At 41.2% G+C, this 20,665-nt stretch overlaps 1 protein-coding gene across 5 annotated transcripts in view; it reads left to right on the top strand.

Moving 5' to 3' along the window:
* CDON (cell adhesion associated, oncogene regulated) overlaps nucleotides 1-20,665 on the top strand; it is a 106,854-nt gene that overhangs the window by 61,066 nt on the left and 25,123 nt on the right. For all 5 annotated transcript variants that reach the window (XM_045483396.1, XM_045483394.1, XM_045483392.1 and 2 more), the window contains exons 12-17: nucleotides 3,259-3,462; nucleotides 5,029-5,210; nucleotides 5,883-5,988; nucleotides 11,140-11,262; nucleotides 15,987-16,208; nucleotides 18,919-19,199. In XM_045483396.1, coding sequence (XP_045339352.1) covers nucleotides 3,259-3,462; nucleotides 5,029-5,210; nucleotides 5,883-5,988; nucleotides 11,140-11,262; nucleotides 15,987-16,208; nucleotides 18,919-19,199 — 1,118 coding nt within the window. The remainder of the gene's footprint in view (nucleotides 1-3,258; nucleotides 3,463-5,028; nucleotides 5,211-5,882; nucleotides 5,989-11,139; nucleotides 11,263-15,986; nucleotides 16,209-18,918; nucleotides 19,200-20,665) is intronic.

Here is a 20,665-nt window from a genome sequence, read left to right as displayed (position 1 = left end):
GGCTGTGTTAATGTGTGTTAGCAGGATGTCTAGGGAGGGCTTAAAATTTCATTGCTGAGCTCTAACAGTGTTCAAGCCTCTCTTCCCTATTTGTATAGTCTTTCACGAATTGGCCTCAGACAAAAGCAGGTCATAACATTTGAACACCCTTCTGGAACCCCTCTGCTTCTTCAATATCATGAGCCTCTTCTGCTTGAGTACTTTAGCCTCTGAGGAGCAGTTCAGCTCCCTTAATAGAGTACTTACACGAGTATCAACTTTATATAATTTTTTTTTATGTTTATTGTATTTGAGAGAGAGACAGATAGAGCATGAGTGGGGGAGGGGAAGAGAGAGAGGGAGACACAGAATCCAAAGCAGGCTCCAGGCTCTGAGCTATCAGCACAGAGCCCAACGGGGGGCTTGAATTCACAAACCGCGAGATCATGACCTGAGCTGAAGTCAGCCGCTCAGATGACTGAGCCCCCCAGGCGCCCCGAGTATCAACTATATATGAATAAAGTTGACATCTGAAAAACAAAAACTTTATGACTTATTTAACATCCTGTGGTAGATACTGGACCAAATGCTGTTGCAGCAGAGGCAAAATAAATCTTGCCTTCAAGGAGTTTACAGCATCGTGAATGATCTAGACAATAAGTCCGCACCAATATAGTGGGTAATATATACACATTAACCCATAACAATGATTTGGATTCATTGTGCTGAGAGTCTACCCTTGGCGTTCTGGGATCGCGAGAGAAATATGCAGAGGAGGCAGGTGGTGGTAAGAGAGGCTCCCTCTGCTGAGCTTCAAAGACAAGAATGCTATAAAGACAAGAATGGAGGAAGGAACAAGAAATGCAAGACAGCTCCTGTGCAAAGAGATGCAAAATTGACATGTTGGATTTCGTGTTGAGGTTTAGAGGTTAGGGTTTTAATTTGGTGTGATTGGTTACTGTTGGGAGTGACACCAGAGTAGGGGGGGTCAGGTGGGCACCTTGTATGATGTACTTAAAATTTTAATCTTTCCTAAAAAAAAAATAATAATAATAATAATTTTTCCTAGAAAGCTGTGAAGAACCATAGAAGACTTTAAAGAGGGGGAAAGGAGAAATGGCCAAAGATGAGGCTAGAGAAATAACGAAAATAGTGAGAGTGTGGATGGAGAGGGACACAGCTGGCAGACAAAGGAGATTGAGTCCACGTTGAAGGAGAGGCAAAGGTGTGGGGCCTTGGGCTTGGGCAACCAGGGCCCATTTACCGAGACAGGTAATAAGGATAGTTAGGTGTAGCTTAAGGGTTCAGTTCTGGAAGTCATGAGTTTGGAATCACCCAGGCAGAGATAGCCATAGGAAGTGATCTCTGAATCTTCGCAATAACCCTGGGGGAAGGATTAGCATATTTTACAAATCAGTTAACTGAGACTCAAGAAGGCCATGCAGCTTTGCCTGAGCTCTCCAGAACTGCTATTCAAAATTCAGATTTTTGAACTCCCAACTACAGTCTTTCTTTTATACCATAACTGCCACATGCTCTCTCTTTTACATACTGAAGATTCTTTTCTGTAACGATTCTTTTCCCTAATAACCTTCTCTTTCTGTTTGATCTTTGGTGTTCTTAGATGAGTTTTAACCTCCTATGCATCAGTATAAGGAAGTGGTTGGTTATCTAGTACCAAAAGAGAGATTCACTAACAGTACTGTTCATTCTGTTTCCATTGCTTTCTAACTTGAAAGGAATACAGTAAGTATCACTCAAAAGTTGCCTGCTTTGAGTATTTTCCTCTTTTTAATCCATCAAGCGCTTTGCTTTTAAAATGCCACCATTTTCTCCATACAAGTACCATCTGCAACATTATTATGTTCTTTCTTATGTGTTTGTTCGGGCTAAAGGGGTGTCGAGTTGAGACAGAGTGGTGTTGCTTAAGGAATGTGGCACGGGCCAGACAGACAGGGTTCGCTTAGTGACTTCACCCAGGTAACATCACCATGGCCCGGAGCTGGACCTCCTCCTTCAGCTCTGGACACCTGATTGTTAGCATGCCAAACGACAGTCAGTCTCTTGAGACCCAGCTCGCCTTTGCAGAATTCATAGGTGATCAGCGTAAACCAGAATGGCGACTTACTAATTTGCACTGAAACCGTCCCACAGACCAGATTGTCTCTGTCGGCATTCTTCCCTGGTAGGAACCAAGTGGGAAGACAGTTACAACCACAAGTGTGTGGTCTTCTTGGTCAGCAAGAAGAGTTAGGTACGTGGTTTAAATGGCTGGTGGACTTTATCCTGACGTTTCTACCTGCCACGGGAGTCTAGACTGTCCAGGTTGTGGGCCAGGACCTCCCCTCCCCTTGGCCGTGTCACCTGTAACTGCTAGACATTCGTTCTCTGACTCCTTTTTCTAAAGTTTGTGTGGATGACTAGGTGGCTCATCTTGTTACTGAGGGCCGTTTTCTTGATTTTTTTAAAAAGTATTTTTAATGTTTATTCGTTTTTGAGAGAGAGAGCAGAGACAGAACATGAGTGGGGGAGGGGCAGAGAGAGAGGGAGACACAGAAAGTGAAGCCAGCTCCAGGCTCTGAGCTGTCAGCACAGAGCCCGACGCGGGGCTGGAACTCACGGACCACAAGATCATGACCTGAGCCGAAGTCGGATGCTCAACCGACTGAGCCACCCAGGCGCCCCACCCCCTTTTCTTTATTTAACTACATATCCTGTCTTCCTGCTTCCATCCCACATAGCATTCTCTTTGCCCATTAATATCACTGTTGATTTATTAATCAAATTTTATATGTCTTTACTGCCTGCAGTCTGTGTTTTTGGAGTAGCGTTCCTATAGCCTTGAGGTGTGTTAAGATAGGATATGATAGTAATAGCTAATAATCTGTATGTGTGTTATGTAGCTTGGATGGGTAAAGAAAAATATTTAAATAACACCTAATTTTGAAAACTTACTATAAATTATAAGCACCAGGTGATAATTACTTATACACTATTTAGCCATGAATCTAAAGTAGCATGGTCACTATTATCATGCCCATTAACTTTCCATTTTCTAGAGCTAATTATCAAGTTTATAGATGACTTTGTTTTTCCTTTATTTCCTGTATCTGGTCATTTCATTGCCCCTTAGCTTTTAGAAGATAACAGGAAGATAGTCAATATTATTAACTCTGGCAGTTAGTTTGGTGACGAATCTTTAATAAAATGACCCTTTTAGTTTGAGTTATTCTTGTTTCTGACACCAAGGGTTATTGGAATAAATGTTTCCGTGTTTAGTTCCAGAGGCACCTGATCGGCCTACCATCTCTACGGCATCAGAGACGTCCGTCTATGTCACTTGGATTCCTCGGGCCAATGGGGGTTCTCCAATCACTGCCTTCAAGGTCGAGTACAAACGGATGAGGACTAGTGATTGGCTGGTGGCAGCTGAAGATATCCCTCCTTCCAAACTTTCTGTGGAAGTTCGTAGCTTAGAGCCAGGTAGTAATATTCAAACATTTCCTTTTTTGCCATCCATTGCTGAGTTGAGATGCGTATTTATAGTGGTCTCGTACTCTTCTGATTGTTAAAGTAATACAAGCCTGTTGTGTGAAAACGGAAGAGAAACTATGAAGAAAAGAAAAAGTCACCTGAAACCAATCCAGCCAGAGATAAGCATTCTTTACAGTTTGGTGTATTTTTGTAGCCTTTTTTTTTTTTTTTAATACAAACCAGGATCGTGCCATAAATACTGTTTTGTGATCCCATTTTCCCTCTATCACATGCCTTTTCCAATATCATTAGAAATTCTTCAAAAACTCAAGTTTTTAATAACTATGTATCTGCTGTATAAGTGTAGTGTGATTTACTTAACACGTTCTTTTCTTCTGGGTCTTGGATTCTTTCTAACTGCTAATCAGTAGAAACAGTGCTGTGTGACATCTTTGTGTGTGTGTGTGTGTAAGGTGTTTTGCTATAATTACATATTTTAAGAGGAAAATTGCTGGTTGTTTGCAAAAATTGTTGGCTCTGATGATGAATCTCTCAACGGAAATGGGAGAACACTCATGCTTTGCTCAGCAGAACACCCGACTTCCCTGCTGCCACCCCAGCATCTTGAAGGCTGTATGTGAGACGTTAAACCACACAAGGAAAAAGCAGTAATCACAAATACACTTTGGTTGCTTTTATCTGTGTTCCATGACCATTTTTGTTTATGGCCTTTTTAAATGTACTTTAGTGACAGATGTCGGTGTTTGTCTAGACAGGTAACATGAGCCTCAGAACCTGCAGGTAGAGTTGGGAGAAGGTGACAGTTTTAAATGTGGGCGAAGCTGGGTAGCATTTTACAGACAGAAAACACCGTCTTCAGAAGCCCCGTGGTTATTTATGAGCCATCAGGAAACGTGCTGGGGGAGTCTAATTTATTCTTTAGATCTAGATCGTCAGAAACTCACAATCCTTAGAGGTTTTTGGTTGTTTTTTTTTTTTAAGTTCTTAATATGTAATACAAATAAATACCTTCTGTTGCGGCTTAAATCTGTCCACTCTTATCCCATTATTGGTGAAATCAAGTGACATCTGCTGTCACCCACACAGCGCCCCTTCCTAAGTGTATTCACTGTGTTAAACTTCGCTTCAGTTGTTTCTTTCAAAGGGGAAAGAACCTCGTTTTGAACACAGATACTTCAACCAATACTGCATTTGATGGTTATGATTTTAGAACGTGATGGTAAAAACAAGTAAATGCGCTCTTTCCTGTTCTCTACCTGCCCCTACCATGACAGACATCGTTAATCTTTCATGGCCTTGTCTCCCAGTAGCTCCTAATAAGCTCTTGGACCCGGGTACACAACATCTTGAACATCCGCTGCCAGTTGACAGAAGCTGGCAAGTGGATTGAAATCTGTTTACCGTGGAGACTTCAGAGTGTGTTTTCGTGACTGTAGATAGATATTTAGGCACAGTTGTCATATCTTGTATAATGATATGACCTTCGGTTGTCTGTTTGCAGATTTTTAAAAACTCTGTTTTTTCCTTTTTTTTTTTTTTCCCCTCCCTCAAAAGGTTCAACATACAAATTTAGGGTTATTGCCATCAACCATTATGGTGAGAGTTTTCGGAGTTCGGCATCTCGTCCTTATCAGGTGGCTGGGTTCCCCAATCGTTTCTCTAACCGTCCAATAACTGGACCCCACATTGCATACACTGAAGCTGTCAGTGATACGCAGATCATGCTGAAGTGGACGGTAAGTGGGACAGCTTTTCTAATGAGATGGTTGTCTAGTTTGGCCATGGTAATGATTGATTTGATATCCTCATGACACGATATTACGAATAGCAAATGTTTTTAACTTCTAAGTGAGGGAAAGTTGAAGGGCATAGAATATTTATCTAAAAGCACCTGTGATGAGTGGGACAGTCTTCTCAGCTCTCAGCCAAGTGTTAACTTAATTGCCATTTCAAGATTGAGTGATAGATTTTTTATCATGTTTATTTATTTATTTTGAGGGGGAGGGAGGGGGAGAGGGAGAGAGAGGGAGAATCCCAAGCAGGCTCCATGCTGTCAGTGCAGAGCCCGACATAGGGCTTGATCTCACAAACCACGAGATCATGACCTGAGCCGAAATCAAGAGTTGGACGTTCAACCAACTGAGCCACTCAGGCACCCCCAAGATTTATTTATTTTGAAACAAACGTACTTTTATGCCTTAGAACCTGGTGAAATATATTACATTATTTTTGCCCAGCCCTCCAGTAAATTAAATGCTCGCAATACCTTTGAATTAAATTTAAAATGGCCATCAAGGATGTTTACAAAATGAAGCTGAAAAAGTATTGCCACACAGATATTTCACATCATGGATGTTGAAAGTTACACTCATTTTTGTCTTTGACAAGTCTTTGCTTCTATTTTTTAGTACATTCCATCAAGTAACAATAATACTCCCATTCAAGGATTTTATATCTACTACCGGCCAACAGATAGTGACAATGACAGTGATTACAAGAGGGATGTTGTAGAAGGTAAGTCCCACTGGCAAGCTGGTGTAAAGAGCTTTAGGCGGAGAAAGTTTATAAATATTATGAAAAACATCATCCCAGGTTAAGATAGATAAAATATGAAATGTCATAGACACTATTACTTTGATTTTTTTTTCCCAAAGAGAGACCATCTTTCCAAGGTAATATATATAGTATCTTCCATTTTGGTTATAGAAACAGTTAAAAAACCCTGGGGGAGATCTGACTTGTCAGTAGTTCATCTGAAAAAAATTCTTGTTTTCTGTTTTATTTAAGTGAATAGTAACGTGAGTATAAAAATCACTTGCAACTTCTAGCTATATGTAAAAAAATGTCTCCGTCTCAGTTCCATTAACGTCTCTACTGGAATGATTGCATCTTAAGCATGTCCCCCGCTTTGAGAGATGCTGAGGAATTGGAATATATAGAGACAAAAAACCAGCCAAGATAGGGAAGGGTGTTGAAACTACCTTTCCCTTGCATTTAAAATACAATCTAGAACTTTGCATGTGGTCTGAAGGCCCCACGTGACCTGGCTGGCCCCTGCCTGCACCTTCCTCCAGTCTCACACACGTCTCCCCTCTCACTGTGTCTTCCGTGACACGCCGGCCCTCTGTGAGTTTCCTTGTGTGCACCAGGATCTCTCTTGCCTCAGTACTATGACACGTGGCAGTTCCTACTCCCTACTGTGTTCCTCTTCTGGTGTTTTATTTAGTTTTTTCTGTTGTGGGCCGAAATGTTACTTCCTCAGGTAACTTCTGCCGGTTCATGTGAGTTACCCTTGGTGTAATTTCTAACTGTGCCCTTTATGGTTATGTCATAGAATTCACCACAGTTGGTATGTAAGGAGTATGTGTGCATGTGTGCGTGTGTGTATGAAATTATTTACTTAGTTTGTCCCCACCGCTAAACGTTAGCCTCTTTGTAGGCAAGGAGTCTTTTCTCTAGTGTCGTATCCCCAGCCCCTCCAGTGGTGAGGTATTGAGTATTTAATGAATGAATGGAGTCGAAAAGAACAGTGGAATATCTGAGGATGATCAGGCTGGAAAAAGGACGACTAACAAGCAATGTGACAGCTGCCTTCAAATACTGAAAGACTATTATGTGGAGGAAGAACTCAGCCAGTGGGGAGGGGCAGCTAAAAGGAAGTAGCATAAAGAAGAAACCTCCAACACGGCTTTTTTAACAAACTCAGAAACTCCTTAATTTTGGAGGTGTTCAGTAGAAGCTGGATGCTTTCTCAGTGATCTCTTAGAAGGGATTCTTGCTTTGGGAGGAAGCCTTCCTCCAAGGGCTATTTTCCCCTCCCAAGATTCTGATCCTTTGAACTATTAACATCACGATGGATCATGTCAAAAAATGGCCCTGGGCCAAGGTTGTTTTCATACGACTTCTTGATGTCAAACGCTGCATATAAATTTTGTTGTAAGTAGTCTTATAATAAATTCATTTAAATACGCTAAATTAAGTTTCTTTAAATAGTGTAATTTAAATAATGTTTTTCCAGCAGATTACTTTTGTAATATAGTAAAAAATTATCATCTGAGTTTTAATACCTGGTGCGTAGCAGGTGCTCAGTAAATATTTTTTGAAAAACATTTTTTTTTTCAACGTTTATTTATTTTTGGGACAGAGAGAGACAGAGCATGAACGGGGGAGGGGCAGAGAGAGAGGGAGACACAGAATCGGAAACAGGCTCCAGGCTCTGAGCCATCAGCCCAGAGCCTGACGCGGGGCTCGAACTCACGGACCACGAGATCATGACCTGGCTGAAGTCGAACGCTTAACCGACTCTACCACCCAGGCGCCCCAGTAAATATTTTTTGAATGAAAGAGTGATTATTTCTCTTAAAAAAAAATTTTTTTTTTCAACGTTTATTTATTTTTGGGACAGAGAGAGACAGAGCATGAACGGGGGAGGGGCAGAGAGAGAGGGAGACACAGAATCGGAAACAGGCTCCAGGCTCTGAGCCATCAGCCCAGAGCATGACACGGGGCTCGAACTCACGGACCACGAGATCATGACCTGGCTGAAGTCGAACGCTTAACCGACTCTACCACCCAGGCGCCCCAGTAAATATTTTTTGAATGAAAGAGTGATTATTTCTCTTAAAAAAAAATTTTTTTTTTCAACGTTTATTTATTTTTGGGACAGAGAGAGACAGAGCATGAACGGGGGAGGGGCAGAGAGAGAGAGGGAGACACAGAATTGGAAACAGGCTCCAGGCTCTGAGCCATCAGCCCAGAGCCTGACGCGGGGCTCGAACTCACGGACCGCGAGATCGTGACCTGGCTGAAGTCGGACGCTTAACTGACTGCGCCACCCAGGCGCCCCTTATTATTTCTCTTAATGTGGAAAAGTAGGAAACAAACTAGTTTCTAAAATCCACTTTAAACATGAAGCACTGGGGGAATGAGGTAAGATACTTGTTAGCGGCCAGACTATTCTGTGAAGTTAAGACGGTAGCTGTCTTGAGGGAGATATGACCGGAAGAAGTATGGGGGGTACTTTTGGGGTTCCGGTAATGTTTTCTTTCTTGACCTAGGTATTGGTATCATGGGTATGTTCAATTCATGAACATTCAGCGAGCTGTTCCGTTATGGGTACTTTTCCCTGTGCACATTTCACTTTCTGAAAAAGCTATGCAAAAAAAAAGAAATGATAAGAGTTATTAGTAACTGTTCTATATTTGAGTTCTAGCTAGGTCGTCATTTTAGTTTAGCTGGGTTAGGAGAGTGACGCTGTCACTTTTATTTCTAAAATCTTTTGACAGAGATTAACATTTGCTATGAAATAGTTCTAAACAAGGTAAATGTAAACAAAGTGAACATCTCTCTTTGTCTCGCTCTGTGCCATTCTTTTCCCAACCTCCCCTGGTTCTACTCTCTAGAAATATCCACCGGTGAACAGTTTTTAAAATATATTCCCTAGTTCAATCTTTGAAATTTTTGCAAGCTTTTGTGATGTGAATATGGTGTGTGGAACTGGGAAATTAACTTTTGTATCCAGTAGTCATGTCTGCAGATGTGAGTTTTGCCTTACGGTTCACAGAGAACTTGTTTATAAACTTCGTAGACGGAGCAGTTAGATGTTTAAGTGGGCTTCACTGTGCTGTGTAATTTGCTTATTCCTTATTTTCAAGTTTATGCATTTGAAATTCTTTTTGTGGCAGTTGGAAACTATTGGCCTGTTCTCCCAAACCAAGGAACAAAAGTATTTACCCTTTGCCCATAAAGTTTTCTTTAAGGCAAAGTTTTAGATTACTTATGTATATGGACTCAGAATTGTTTAAGCTTTTGGAAAAAATCTGAAACTCAATTACAGTGTTAAAGAATACACCAAGAGCAATTACATCAAGTTATCCTATCTTCTGAATTAAGTTCCACATTGGAGTAAACCGTAAATGTTCCCAGCATACCAGTGCTTTTGTGGTGAATATTTTTGTCTTATAAAGTTGAGTTTCCAAAAAATTAAAGTATCAGGCATCCTAATCGTTAAGCCTGTGCTTTGGCTTTTCACCTTTTCTAAAATATTCTTTGAGAAAAAAAGAAAAAAAAAATGACCCGTTTAAGAAAAGGGTATGCTGGTTGGTTGACTTTCAACCTAATAATGTACTTTGTTGTCTTACTCATCAGTGATCAGGAAAACTCTCTCTGCTAGTGCTTCCTGTCATTTTAGCCATTTGAATAATTACCATAACAGTGGAGTATTATTCTAACCAGATATGTGTTCTTTTACCTGTTTTTCTCTTATTAGTTAACATATGGGAAGCGCAGTGTAATTACGTTTTGACTAGGACTCTGAAAGGAAAACTTCCAATCTAGTGTGGTCATTATTCAGGAGAACGTTTATAGTTAGGTGAGTGTAGGGCTGAGCTAGGAAAGACCCAAGGACAGAGAAAAAATAGAAGTCTTTGAGAAAGTGTTTGGAACTTAGAAATAGATCTATTCCAGTCTTTGAATCAAGATTGTGAGTCAAGTTTATTTTAGGGTCCTCTTTATACTTACAAAGGGGGCATAGAATTCCTTACTTCTTGAGCCTTTCAGAGTCCCTTGATCCTAAAACAAGCAGATTCTCTTCTGTGTAAACTATGGGTCTTTATGAATGAGGGGTTTTGTAGTGGTGACCTGGAAAAGGGGCTGTGTTTCCGGTCTGAAATATTTTTGTCTGTGTTGAATTAGAAAGGAACCCGGTGCTGTCGGACCTGTCAGCCGAGTAGATTTGACTTGCTTGTGTGGTTTGGTTTTGTTTTTCCTCCCCCTTCAATTAATTCTTAAATCAGTAGGTGGTATAGTTGAGCTTCTAAGGAACTGTGGAAACAGTTTGAAGAGGTATGTTCTAAGAGGGATTAAAGGTGCAGGAAGAGTTCATTAAATCTGCCAGAAGTGTCCCTGTTTATTAAAGTTCATCACATGTCCGTGGAAGTAAAAATGGAGAGTGGTTCGCATGAGAGTTGGTTCAGTTTGGGGAGTGTTTCTAAATGAAACGTTGGCTGGGTGCCATGGATAACAGAAGTCATTCTATTAGAGATACTTGTGTGGTTTGGAGACCCTGACTCAAAAGAAAAGAAACAGTGGAGCAGGAACCAAGAGTTTCCGCTAGTAGATTTTGCTTTTTGATTATTCTCAACCATTTGTTCAGACATTCACTTAGACGTCTGTTCACGTCACATCCAGTCCAGCAGAACTGAGAGTTTCTCTGAGGCCTGTCTTGTAAATAAATGGTCACTTATTCTGGGTCGGGCACCATTTGCTGATCTCATTTATAGTACTGCTTTCTGGAGGGTGGACGGACTGGATTGACTTGCTAGGTTAAAATAGACCATCAGAGGACTTGAGGGGTTTTTCTCCCTTAACTTATGCATAAAATTAACATGGATTTTACGAAAGGCCTACTACTAATTCTTGGTAACGAAACAAAACATTACTGCCAGTGCACGGGTATAGCTTTAATTCCATGTACCTCTTGTCATTTGTTTCATGGCATGTCACAGAAATGCTGTTTATCTTGCTGCATTACTGAAGTGCTTCGCTGAAGGACATTTTCATCACACAAACAGACGCTATGGCGATAGGATGCTGTTCCAACCGCGTTTCGAAATTACCTTTGGGTCGTGCGATACATGAAGCTTGTCTTTTCCTTTTCCTTTCTAGGTTCAAAGCAGTGGCACATGATTGGCCATCTGCAGCCAGAAACCTCCTACGATATTAAAATGCAGTGCTTCAACGAAGGGGGAGAAAGCGAGTTTAGTAACGTGATGATCTGTGAAACTAAAGGTAAGAGAGGAATGAGAACTCATGCTTTTTTTTCCTGGCATGAAGACTGTCCCAACGGAAAACATAATACGTTGACTAGAGCACTTGTCTAAAACCTAGTTTACGGAAACATTGATCATATTCATTAATTTCTGTGTGGCTCCAAGCAACTCACTCCTCTTCTTTTTTTCTTTTTCTCCACAAAGAGAGTAGAAATATTTGCCGAGTAATTGCTGAGATTGCTGTGAAAATTAGAATACTTTTTTTAAAAAAAGCATAATTTTAGGGAAAAGTGCTTTATCCCCTTCAAGTGGTTTCTTGAATGACAGTTATGTGTAACTCTATCTACTTAAGTGTGGTGGTTAAATTCAGAATTAGCAGTGCGCTATGCTAAATTGAAATTCCCAACTCTGCCTCCATATGTACATTGACTATAAAATATCTTCTAGTTGTTTTTTTTCATGTTTATTTATTTATTTTGAGAGAGAGAGAGACAGAGACAGAGAGAGAGCTGGAGAGGGGCAGAGGGAGGGAGAGAGAGAGAATCCCACACAGGCACCTCACTGTCAGTGCAGAGCCTGATGCAGGGCTCGAACTCAGGAACTGTGAGATCATGACCTGAGCCGAAATCAAGAGTTGAACGCTTAACCCACTGAGCCACCCAGGTACTCCTATTATCTGTTTTTATAAATTTTTTTTTTTTTCAACGTTTATTTATTTTTGGGACAGAGAGAGACAGAGCATGAACGGGGGAGGGGCAGAGAGAGAGGGAGACACAGAATCGGAAACAGGCTCCAGGCTCTGAGCCATCAGCCCAGAGCCCGACGCGGGGCTCGAACTCACAGACCGCGAGATCGTGACCTGGCTGAAGTCGGACGCTTAACCGACTGCGCCACCCAGGCGCCCCTATTATCTGTTTTTAAAGGTGATAATACAACACGTAATAGAAACAGCTAATGTGGCTATTTACAAACTCCTGTCCAGTCTCAGTTAACCTAATAGAAAAAGAGACTGTTTTTAACTTGTGTCTGTTTTTAAGAACAAGAGAAAATTTCCCATATTCCTCCCCCGTCCCCCACCCCCACTGGTCTCAGTGATCAGGACTCAGTCACATGCTCCCCAAACCATTCCCGGGAGTGAAATGATTGATCAGGACTTTAGTTGTTGGGGTTTGAGTGGACAGCTCAACAAAATTGGGGCTTTGCAAGTATGGGAGGAAAAGGCAGCTGACTGGGCTGGGCAGCCTTCAGTGTGTCTGCTACAGGTGATTTTATGATACCAATTCAAAAATGAAACTGGGGTGCCTGGGTGGCTCAGTCAGTTGAGCGTCCAACTCTTGATTTCGGCTCAGGTCATGATCCCAGGCTCTTGGGATCGAACCCATGTTGGGGTCCACGCTGAGTGTGGAGCCTGCTTAAGATTGTCTCTCTCTCTCCCCCTGTCCCTCTCCCCTGCTTGCTGTCTCAAATAAAATTAAAAAAATTTTTTTTTTAATGAAGAAACTGAGGCTCAGATAAATTCAATTATAATTTTTTTTTAATGTTTTATTTATTTTTGAGACAGAGAGAGACAGAGTGTGAGCAGGGGAGGGGCAGAGAGAGAGGGAGACACAGAATCCGAAGCAGGCTCCAGGCTCTGAGCTGTCAGCACAGAGCCCAACACGGGGCTCAAACTCACAAACCGTGAGATCATGACCTGAGCCAAAGTCGGACGCTTGACCGACTGAGCCACCCAGATGCCCCAGATAAACTGAATTATAAAGACAAGACATTGTTCCATCTTTTAATGCTAAGTTAGTCATATGACTTTCTGCTGCAAAACCCACATATTAAATCCACATTAAACATGTGTATATAAATATACGGACATTTAAATTTACCTTGGATTTAATTTGGGTAGTATATATTTGAGGGGCTTTTTGTATTAGTCACTGTGATACGTTAACGGACATTTCTTACTTGCCTCTAGAGTGTTGTAATACGTAGGGCAAAATTAAATAAAAATGGAATTTATCATCTCTGTCCCCAAGACATTTAAGAATCTAGCCAGGCAAAACATAAAAGATAGACAACAGTGTAATAACTGTATTATTTAAGCATAGATGTGTCTATAATAGTATATGCCTCATTAATTGACTTTGTTGGGGAATAAAAGGTTCTACCTACAGACTTCCAGGTCACTAAAAAATGAAAAAAGCTCTTTAAAACATTAACTGTTCATATTGAATAACTTTCTGAAATATGTTACACAATTCCCAGCCTGTTTAAATAGAATGTATAATACACAATCTCAGTTTTTAAAGAAATGACTCAAGGGGTGCCTGGATGGCTCAGTCAGTTAAACGTCCAACTTTGGCTCAGGTCATGATCTCAGGATTTGTGAGTCCAAGCCCCACACTGGGCTCTCTGCTGTCGGCACAGAGCCTGCTTTGGTGGATCCTTCTACAGATCCTCTGTCCTGCCTCCCACCCCTCCCCCACTCGTACTCCTCTCTCTGTCAAAAATTATAAAAACGTTAAAATAAAAAAAAAAATAAATGACTCAAGGTTCTTGTTTTTTTGTTTTAATTTTTTTTTTTTAAATCTTTATTTATTTTGAGAGACAGAGTGTGAGCAGGGGAGGAGCTGAGGAGAGGGAGACACAGAATCTGAAGCAGGCTCCAGGCCCTGAGCTGTCAGCACAGAGCCCGACGCGGGGCTTGAACTCACAAACTATGAGATCATGACCTGAGCTGAAGTCGGATGCTTAACCAGGCACCCCTCAGGGTTCTTGTTGTGAACGGTGATTGTCTTATCTTTAGTGATTTAGTAAGGTTTTTCAGGAATGGTGTTGAAGCCAGCCCATTTCCCCCTACTCTTAAATATCAGAGACTGTCATAATTTTTCTTAGTTCTTTGTTTTCTCTTTATGTTTTCCATCTCACTTTTCTTGTTCTATGCTCTTAGCCTCTTCTTCTTCCTCATCCTCATTCTCCTTCTTCTTCCTCTTCTTTTTTTTTTTTGGTTTAAAGTTTATTTGTTTATTTTGGGGGGGAGGAGCCAGCAGAGAGAGAGAGAAAGAGAAAGAGAATCCCAAGCAGGCTCCACACTGCCAGCACAGAGCCTGATGCAGGGCTGGAACCCATGAACAATGAGATAATGACCTGAGCCAAAATCAAGAGCCAGAGCCGAGGCTTAACCAATTGAGCCACCCAGGCACTCCTCCTCTTTTTTTCTTTTTCTGCTTCCCCCTTCCTCCCCCCTTCCTCCTCCTCCTCCCCCCTTCCTCCTCCTCCTCCCCCTTCCTCCTCCTCATCCCTTCTTTTTCTTCCTTCCTTCTTCTCTTCCCTTCTTTCTTCTCCTCCCTTCCTCCTCCCTTCCTCCTCCCTTCCTCCTCCCCGTCCTCCTATTTCTTCTTACTGATGTTGATGAGTCTGTGTCACCTCCACCACAGAATTTATTAACTTTAGCAGCAGTTGGCAAAATCATCAAGCTTGGTAGAATTGTGAATAAATAAAAACTAAATGAAGAGTAGATAAATCTGATGGACTTCCCCATGGGTAATCATGATCTTTAATGTATGATCTGTAACGTCTGTTTTGCCTCAGAAACTCATTTGTTTCCTTTAGAATTGGCAGGGACCTTCAAATTGTCTAAGCCAACATTCTACCTGAAGTAGGAGTTTCTTTCAGAGTCTCTGCCGAGTATTCATCTAGTTTTCACTGTTGGAGACCTCTTTCCTTTGAAAGGTGGCCTCTTTTTTATGGATTCCCAGCTCTGTGCTGTGTAAAGTTGCTAGAAAATTGAACCCCACTGTACTACTTATTGACTGAGATTGCTTTTAAAGACCACTCTGCCCCAGTACAAGCCGTAACAGGAAGTATAATAACTAATAATAACAAAAGTGATCGAACACCGCTCTGTGCCAGTCTCTGTTCTAAGTGCTTTACATGATTAACTCATTTACCCTTCATTACAACCTTCTGATAGAGCAGCTGTTATCTCCAGTTTCCACCTACAGACCCTGGTCCGTGGAGGTTAAAGTCCTACAGCTAAGGATAAATGGTAGAACTGAGAATATAAAGCTGGGCAGTGTGGTTCCAGAGGCCGGGCTGTCAGCCACTATGCTCTGTTGCTACTCTATGACATTTAAAACATTAAGAACATGTTTTTTGAGGACAGAGACGATGGGGTTTGAGGCCACCTGTTACTAGCTTCTGTTGTCACTCTTACTCAGAATATCAATGCATTAGGTAAAAGGACTGCGTGTACGTGGACTCCAAAGGGTATTGGTTTTGAAATGCTTGTCTTCGGAATTGCAGATGATTGTTCGAATAGTCCAAAGCCGTATCTTGTAATAGTAATCACATGAAAGAGACATAAAATATGTACTTTTGAGTCTTCTTCAGCTCAGAGTATATCACAGAGAAATATTTGTTCCATCCGTAAGTTGGAATATTTTTATTTCAACTCTTTGATAGTCTTCTACAAGGATAATTGGGCAGATAATCATATAGGAGCTTGGGTTCAAGTAGGTACATTTGTTTCCCTGATTTTATGATTTCTCTAGAATTTGTGGACTAAGACTTTGGCACATCCGATTTTTCAACTTTTGAGCCCTCTTTGTGACTCATTGGTGGTCACATCATCTCAGTAACAAGTATAAACACATTGGTTTGCATTCCTAACCAGACCTCCTTCAGAGAGTAAACCATTTCATGGAGTCTGTGTTCGCTCTGACATCATGTTTTCCTTTATATTTCAACTAGTGAAACGTCTTCCTGGAGCTTCTGAGTATCCTGTCAAAGACTTGAGTACCCCTCCAAATTCCCCAGGAGGTGGACGAAACGTTGGGCCTGCAACCAGCCCCACCAGAAGCAGCGATATGTTGTATCTGATAGTTGGCTGCGTGCTGGGTGTCATGGTCCTCATTCTCATGGCTTTCATCGCAATGTGCCTGTGGAAGAACCGCCAGCAAAGCACCATACAGAGTAAGCCATTCAGAAATATTTCCTTGTCCTTTTATAAAGATGGGTGGGAAAATATTGTCAGAATACATACTGATCCCTAATACTTTTGTGCATGAGTGTCATGGCATAAAACATGTTAGATACTCTTCATTCAGGGAGGGGACTTTAAAACTGTTCTAGCTGTCAGCCAGGATAAGTGGAGCATCACATTAAATTGCCCAGTAGAAATAAACAGCAAAGCCAAAACCAGGCAGGTCTCTAAGTAAATAGCTGACTTAGTGCTGGGAAACCCTGGCTTTGTCGGACCACCAAAGAGCAAAGAGTTTTTGAAGCGTGAGCTCTGGGATTGCTGCAGGAACGCCTTCTTACTGGTACAAGACCTGTCAGCAGGAATGGAAGAGGCTGGAAAGTCTGGAAAGGAATACTTTTCTAAGTTGCTTTTACTGAATGACACAAATTAAGGTAACATGGTTCAGTTTCAGTATCTGGTGTACCCAAACAGCTCGAGACTGGTATCTCTTCCCCCTAAGTGTATCTTGTAATGAGAGTGTTTACACGGTCAGTGATGATGCTATATGAAAACAGCTAGCCCGGAACCCCTCTTCCTTTCTCTTTCCCGACCTCTCTCCCTTCCCCTCTCCTTTGCCCCTTTCTTGTTCTCCCAACCGTTATAATCAGGGGAATCAGATCCAGCAGAGACTTTAGTCTTTGGTGGGAGGAGTTTTTTTTGGTTTTCTCACTGGCCCCAGAATAAGAGAATTAAAGCTAATAGCTCAGGGGGAGAAAAGATGATTTGTTTTTATCGAATTGGTGCCCCCCAGGAGACAGTAGGGAGAGAATTGGTAGTGGTGGTGGTACCAGGCTGAAAGGGTTGGAGATCATTTGATTGGCTCTTTTTCTAAATGGTTTCAGTATCATTGACTTTAATTGTGTGAGCTGAATCATTAAAGGAAAAGTACTGCTTTGGTTGTCTGGGCAAGATTAATCTGGTTAAGGTCATTTCCCTTTATGACTTGGTAATATGTTCAAAGATAGAAGCTTATGATAGTGATGTTCATTCAGTCATTTATTCAGAAGATACTCATTAACCATCTTTGAGGCGCCTGGCACTGTTTTAAGCAATGAACGCTGGTAAAAAAGTAAACATGGCCCCTGCCCTGTCAACTTACAGTTGTAGTGGAAAAGATAATCAGATATACTGATAAAAACTCACCTGTGCAAAAAGTTCAGTAATAGGAAGAACACCTAATCCAATCTTGGCATGTTCTAATACCTTCAAAGAATTTATCCCAACTCTGCCAATAAGTACTGTAGAGTTTAGGTACCATATTCTCTAAGGACTATTTTACTTTTTCTAGATATGTCTAGTAAGTGTACCCCTGGAAATCAGAATTGAGGCAACTATTTAATGCTTTTAGTACAAGGAAATGGAATAATTAGCCTTTAGTAAACCACAACTTCCACATGGACTGTATTAACCAAGGAACTGTATGGATAGTCAGTGAATGTATACATAACTCCATCCTTTCATTTAAAAGTGTTATTACTATTTAAAATATCCTACCTAGGGGCGCCTGGGTGGCTTAGTTCGTTGGGCATCCAACTTCAGCTCAGGTCATGATCTCGTGGTTTGTGAGTTCAAGTCCCGCGTCGGGCTCTGTGCTAACAGCTCAGAGCCTGGAGCCTGCTTCAGATTCTGTGTCTCCCTCTCTCTGTGTCCCTCCCCCATTCATGCTCTTTCTTTCTCTCTCCCTCTCAAAAATAAATAAACATTTAACAAATTCAAAACAATAATAAAACATCCTACCTAAAGGTTGCCTTTTGCTGTTTAAAAAAACACTTTTTTTAGTGTTTTATTTATTCTTGAGAGAGAGAGAGAGAATAAGCAGGGGAGGGGCAGAGAGAGGGGGGGACACAGAATCCAAAGCAGGCTCTAGGCTCTCAGCACAGAGCCCGACGTGGGGCTCGAACTCACGAACCGTGAGATCATGACCTGAGCCGAAGTTGGACGCTTAACTGACTGAGCCACCCAGGCGCCCTGTCTTTTGTTGTTTTTTTATACGGTTTCTCTCGGCACTTTGAAGCGTGCGGGAGTTTAAACACTTTTTCTTTTTTTTTTATTTTTTTTTTTTATTATTATTATTTTTTTTCCAACGTTTATTTATTTTTGGGACAGAGAGAGACAGAGCATGAACAGGGGAGGGGCAGAGAGAGAGGGAGACACAGAATTGGAAACAGGCTCCAGGCTCTGAGCCATCAGCCCAGAGCCTGACGCGGGGCTCGAACTCACGGACCGCGAGATTGTGACCTGGCTGAAGTCGGACGCTTAACCGACTGCGCCACCCAGGTGCCCCTAAACACTTTTTCTTAGTGTTGCCAGGACTTTGATAGTTTCAACTTACATAATTTATTAATTCTTTTGAGTAATTTCTCTCTGGTTAATTTCTTTTCCCATTAACAGAGTCTTAATTAACTCAAAGTTCCTAGCTATCTCCTTACAAGGAAATAACAATAACTTTCTTAAAGCATATCTCATAATTAGGCGTTAAGTGAACACAGTGAACATATTTAGGGCATTTTATTTTCTTGTATTTATAGTTTCTTAGGGGTTTGTTTCATTAATCAAACTGCCTACCCAAGAAGATTGTCTTTTTTAGTGTCTTACTGTTGTGTCTTTTTGGTTTTTTTGTTTGTTTCATTTTGTTTTGTTTTGCTTCTTCTCTTTTAACAGAATATGACCCTCCAGGATATCTCTACCAAGGGTCAGATATTAATGGGCAGATGGTGGAATACACTACTCTGCCTGGCACAAATCGGATAAATGGGAATGTTCATGGAAGCTTCATAAGTAATGGAGGTCTCAGCAATGGCTGCTCCCATGTTCACCATAAGATCTCTAATGGAGTCAATGGAGTCATGAATGGGAACTTAAATGGAGGGCTTTACGCGGGACACACAAGCTCACTAACCAGGACGCATGTGAATTTTGAACATCGTCATCACCTAGTAAATGTAAGAGACCTAATTATAAATAAAGCCTCCCTGGGCATCTGGATGGCTCAGTCGGTTAAGCATCTGAGTTTGGCTCAGGTCATGATCTCACAGTTCGTTTTTCGAGCCCCACGTCAGACTCTGTGCTGACAGCTCAGAGCCTAGAGCCTGCTTCAGATTCTGTTTCTCCCTTTCTCTCTCTGCCCCTCCCCTGCTCGCTCAGTCTCTCTCTCTCTCAAAAATAAACATTTAAAATTTTTTAAATAAATAAACAAACAAACAGACAAATAAATAAATCCTCCCTGGGCCCCACGGTACCAGGGTGCAATAACATGGTTGGCCTACTTGGCCTTTGTGACCATAGAAACCTTACAGGCTCACTGGACTGGAAATAGTATGTATCAGTGGCAACCCCTTAATCCAGAGTAATCTGTGTAAACTTTCTGTTGTCAGGTGATAGTTATGTTCATCAGTTTGGTTTATATTTTAAAATTCTTTCATGGTGAAAGTGGAATACCAGTAACGAACTTGCCGGAAGTTATTCTTGAGAGCTGGAAATACCACAGGGCATAGATTGGACCTGAGACTTTAAATTTGCTTCATTTAGAGCAAAATCTGAAAACTCGCAGGCCCAGGGGAGTCAGGCAGATCGTGAAACTGCGTGAAGCAAGCTGGGAAAGAGAGCAGTTGGAGGCGGGAACAATCTGGAGAACACCAGCTGCAGTTCACTCCTGTTGTTGGCACGGACAGAGGGCCTGGGGTTACCGGTTTTCTGATTTTTCCAAAACATCTTGTAAATCCAGGTGAAATGGCGAGATTTTTTACACGTTGGCAACTAATTCCAATTTTTGAAAGCAGTGCATAGGCCACGTGGAACATGTCTGCAGGCCACCAGATTGTGACTTCTGACCTATACTGAGTTTCTTTTGTCTCTTGTGCCTGATGTGTGGTAGGGCTGTTACCTGTAAGATTTTTGCCTTTTATAATATTACCATCCTTTAGCCACAAGGAGTGATGGGCCTTTAAAAATACTTTATTTCAGGGATAACTTAGTGATCTAGTTCAATTTTTGAAACGGGACTAGAGTAACTAGCTTATTTTGCATTTATGCTGGTTAAAGAGGTTCTCTGCATTAGGAAGTTTGATTTATGATGTCGTTAGGATGTATGTGCATCCACATTATTTTTCAAATAGATAATATGTTTAGCTGATCAAATTAAGCACTCACTGACATTTTTGTGTTTGTTCTGATTACAGATAAACTTGCCATAACCCACAATGTGCTAAAATTTGAAGGGAGTTTAGAGGTATTTTTTCACCCTCAACTCAACAAAGACTTATTAAAATATTACATTTGGAGAATAAAACTAATATATATTCATATCTTAAAGCTGGACATCTGCTGGGTTTTCGTGTGATCTAGTTTTAATGTGTTGTAGAAAAATACCTCGTTGTCTGAGTGCATTTCATTATCAAAAGAGAATAGT

Source organism: Leopardus geoffroyi, chromosome D1 (assembly GCF_018350155.1).
Source record: "Leopardus geoffroyi isolate Oge1 chromosome D1, O.geoffroyi_Oge1_pat1.0, whole genome shotgun sequence".
NCBI classification, from domain to species: Eukaryota; Metazoa; Chordata; class Mammalia; order Carnivora; family Felidae; genus Leopardus; species Leopardus geoffroyi.
The sequence above is the reverse complement of the archived record's forward strand: the minus strand, read 5'-3'. Positions and strand labels throughout refer to the sequence as shown.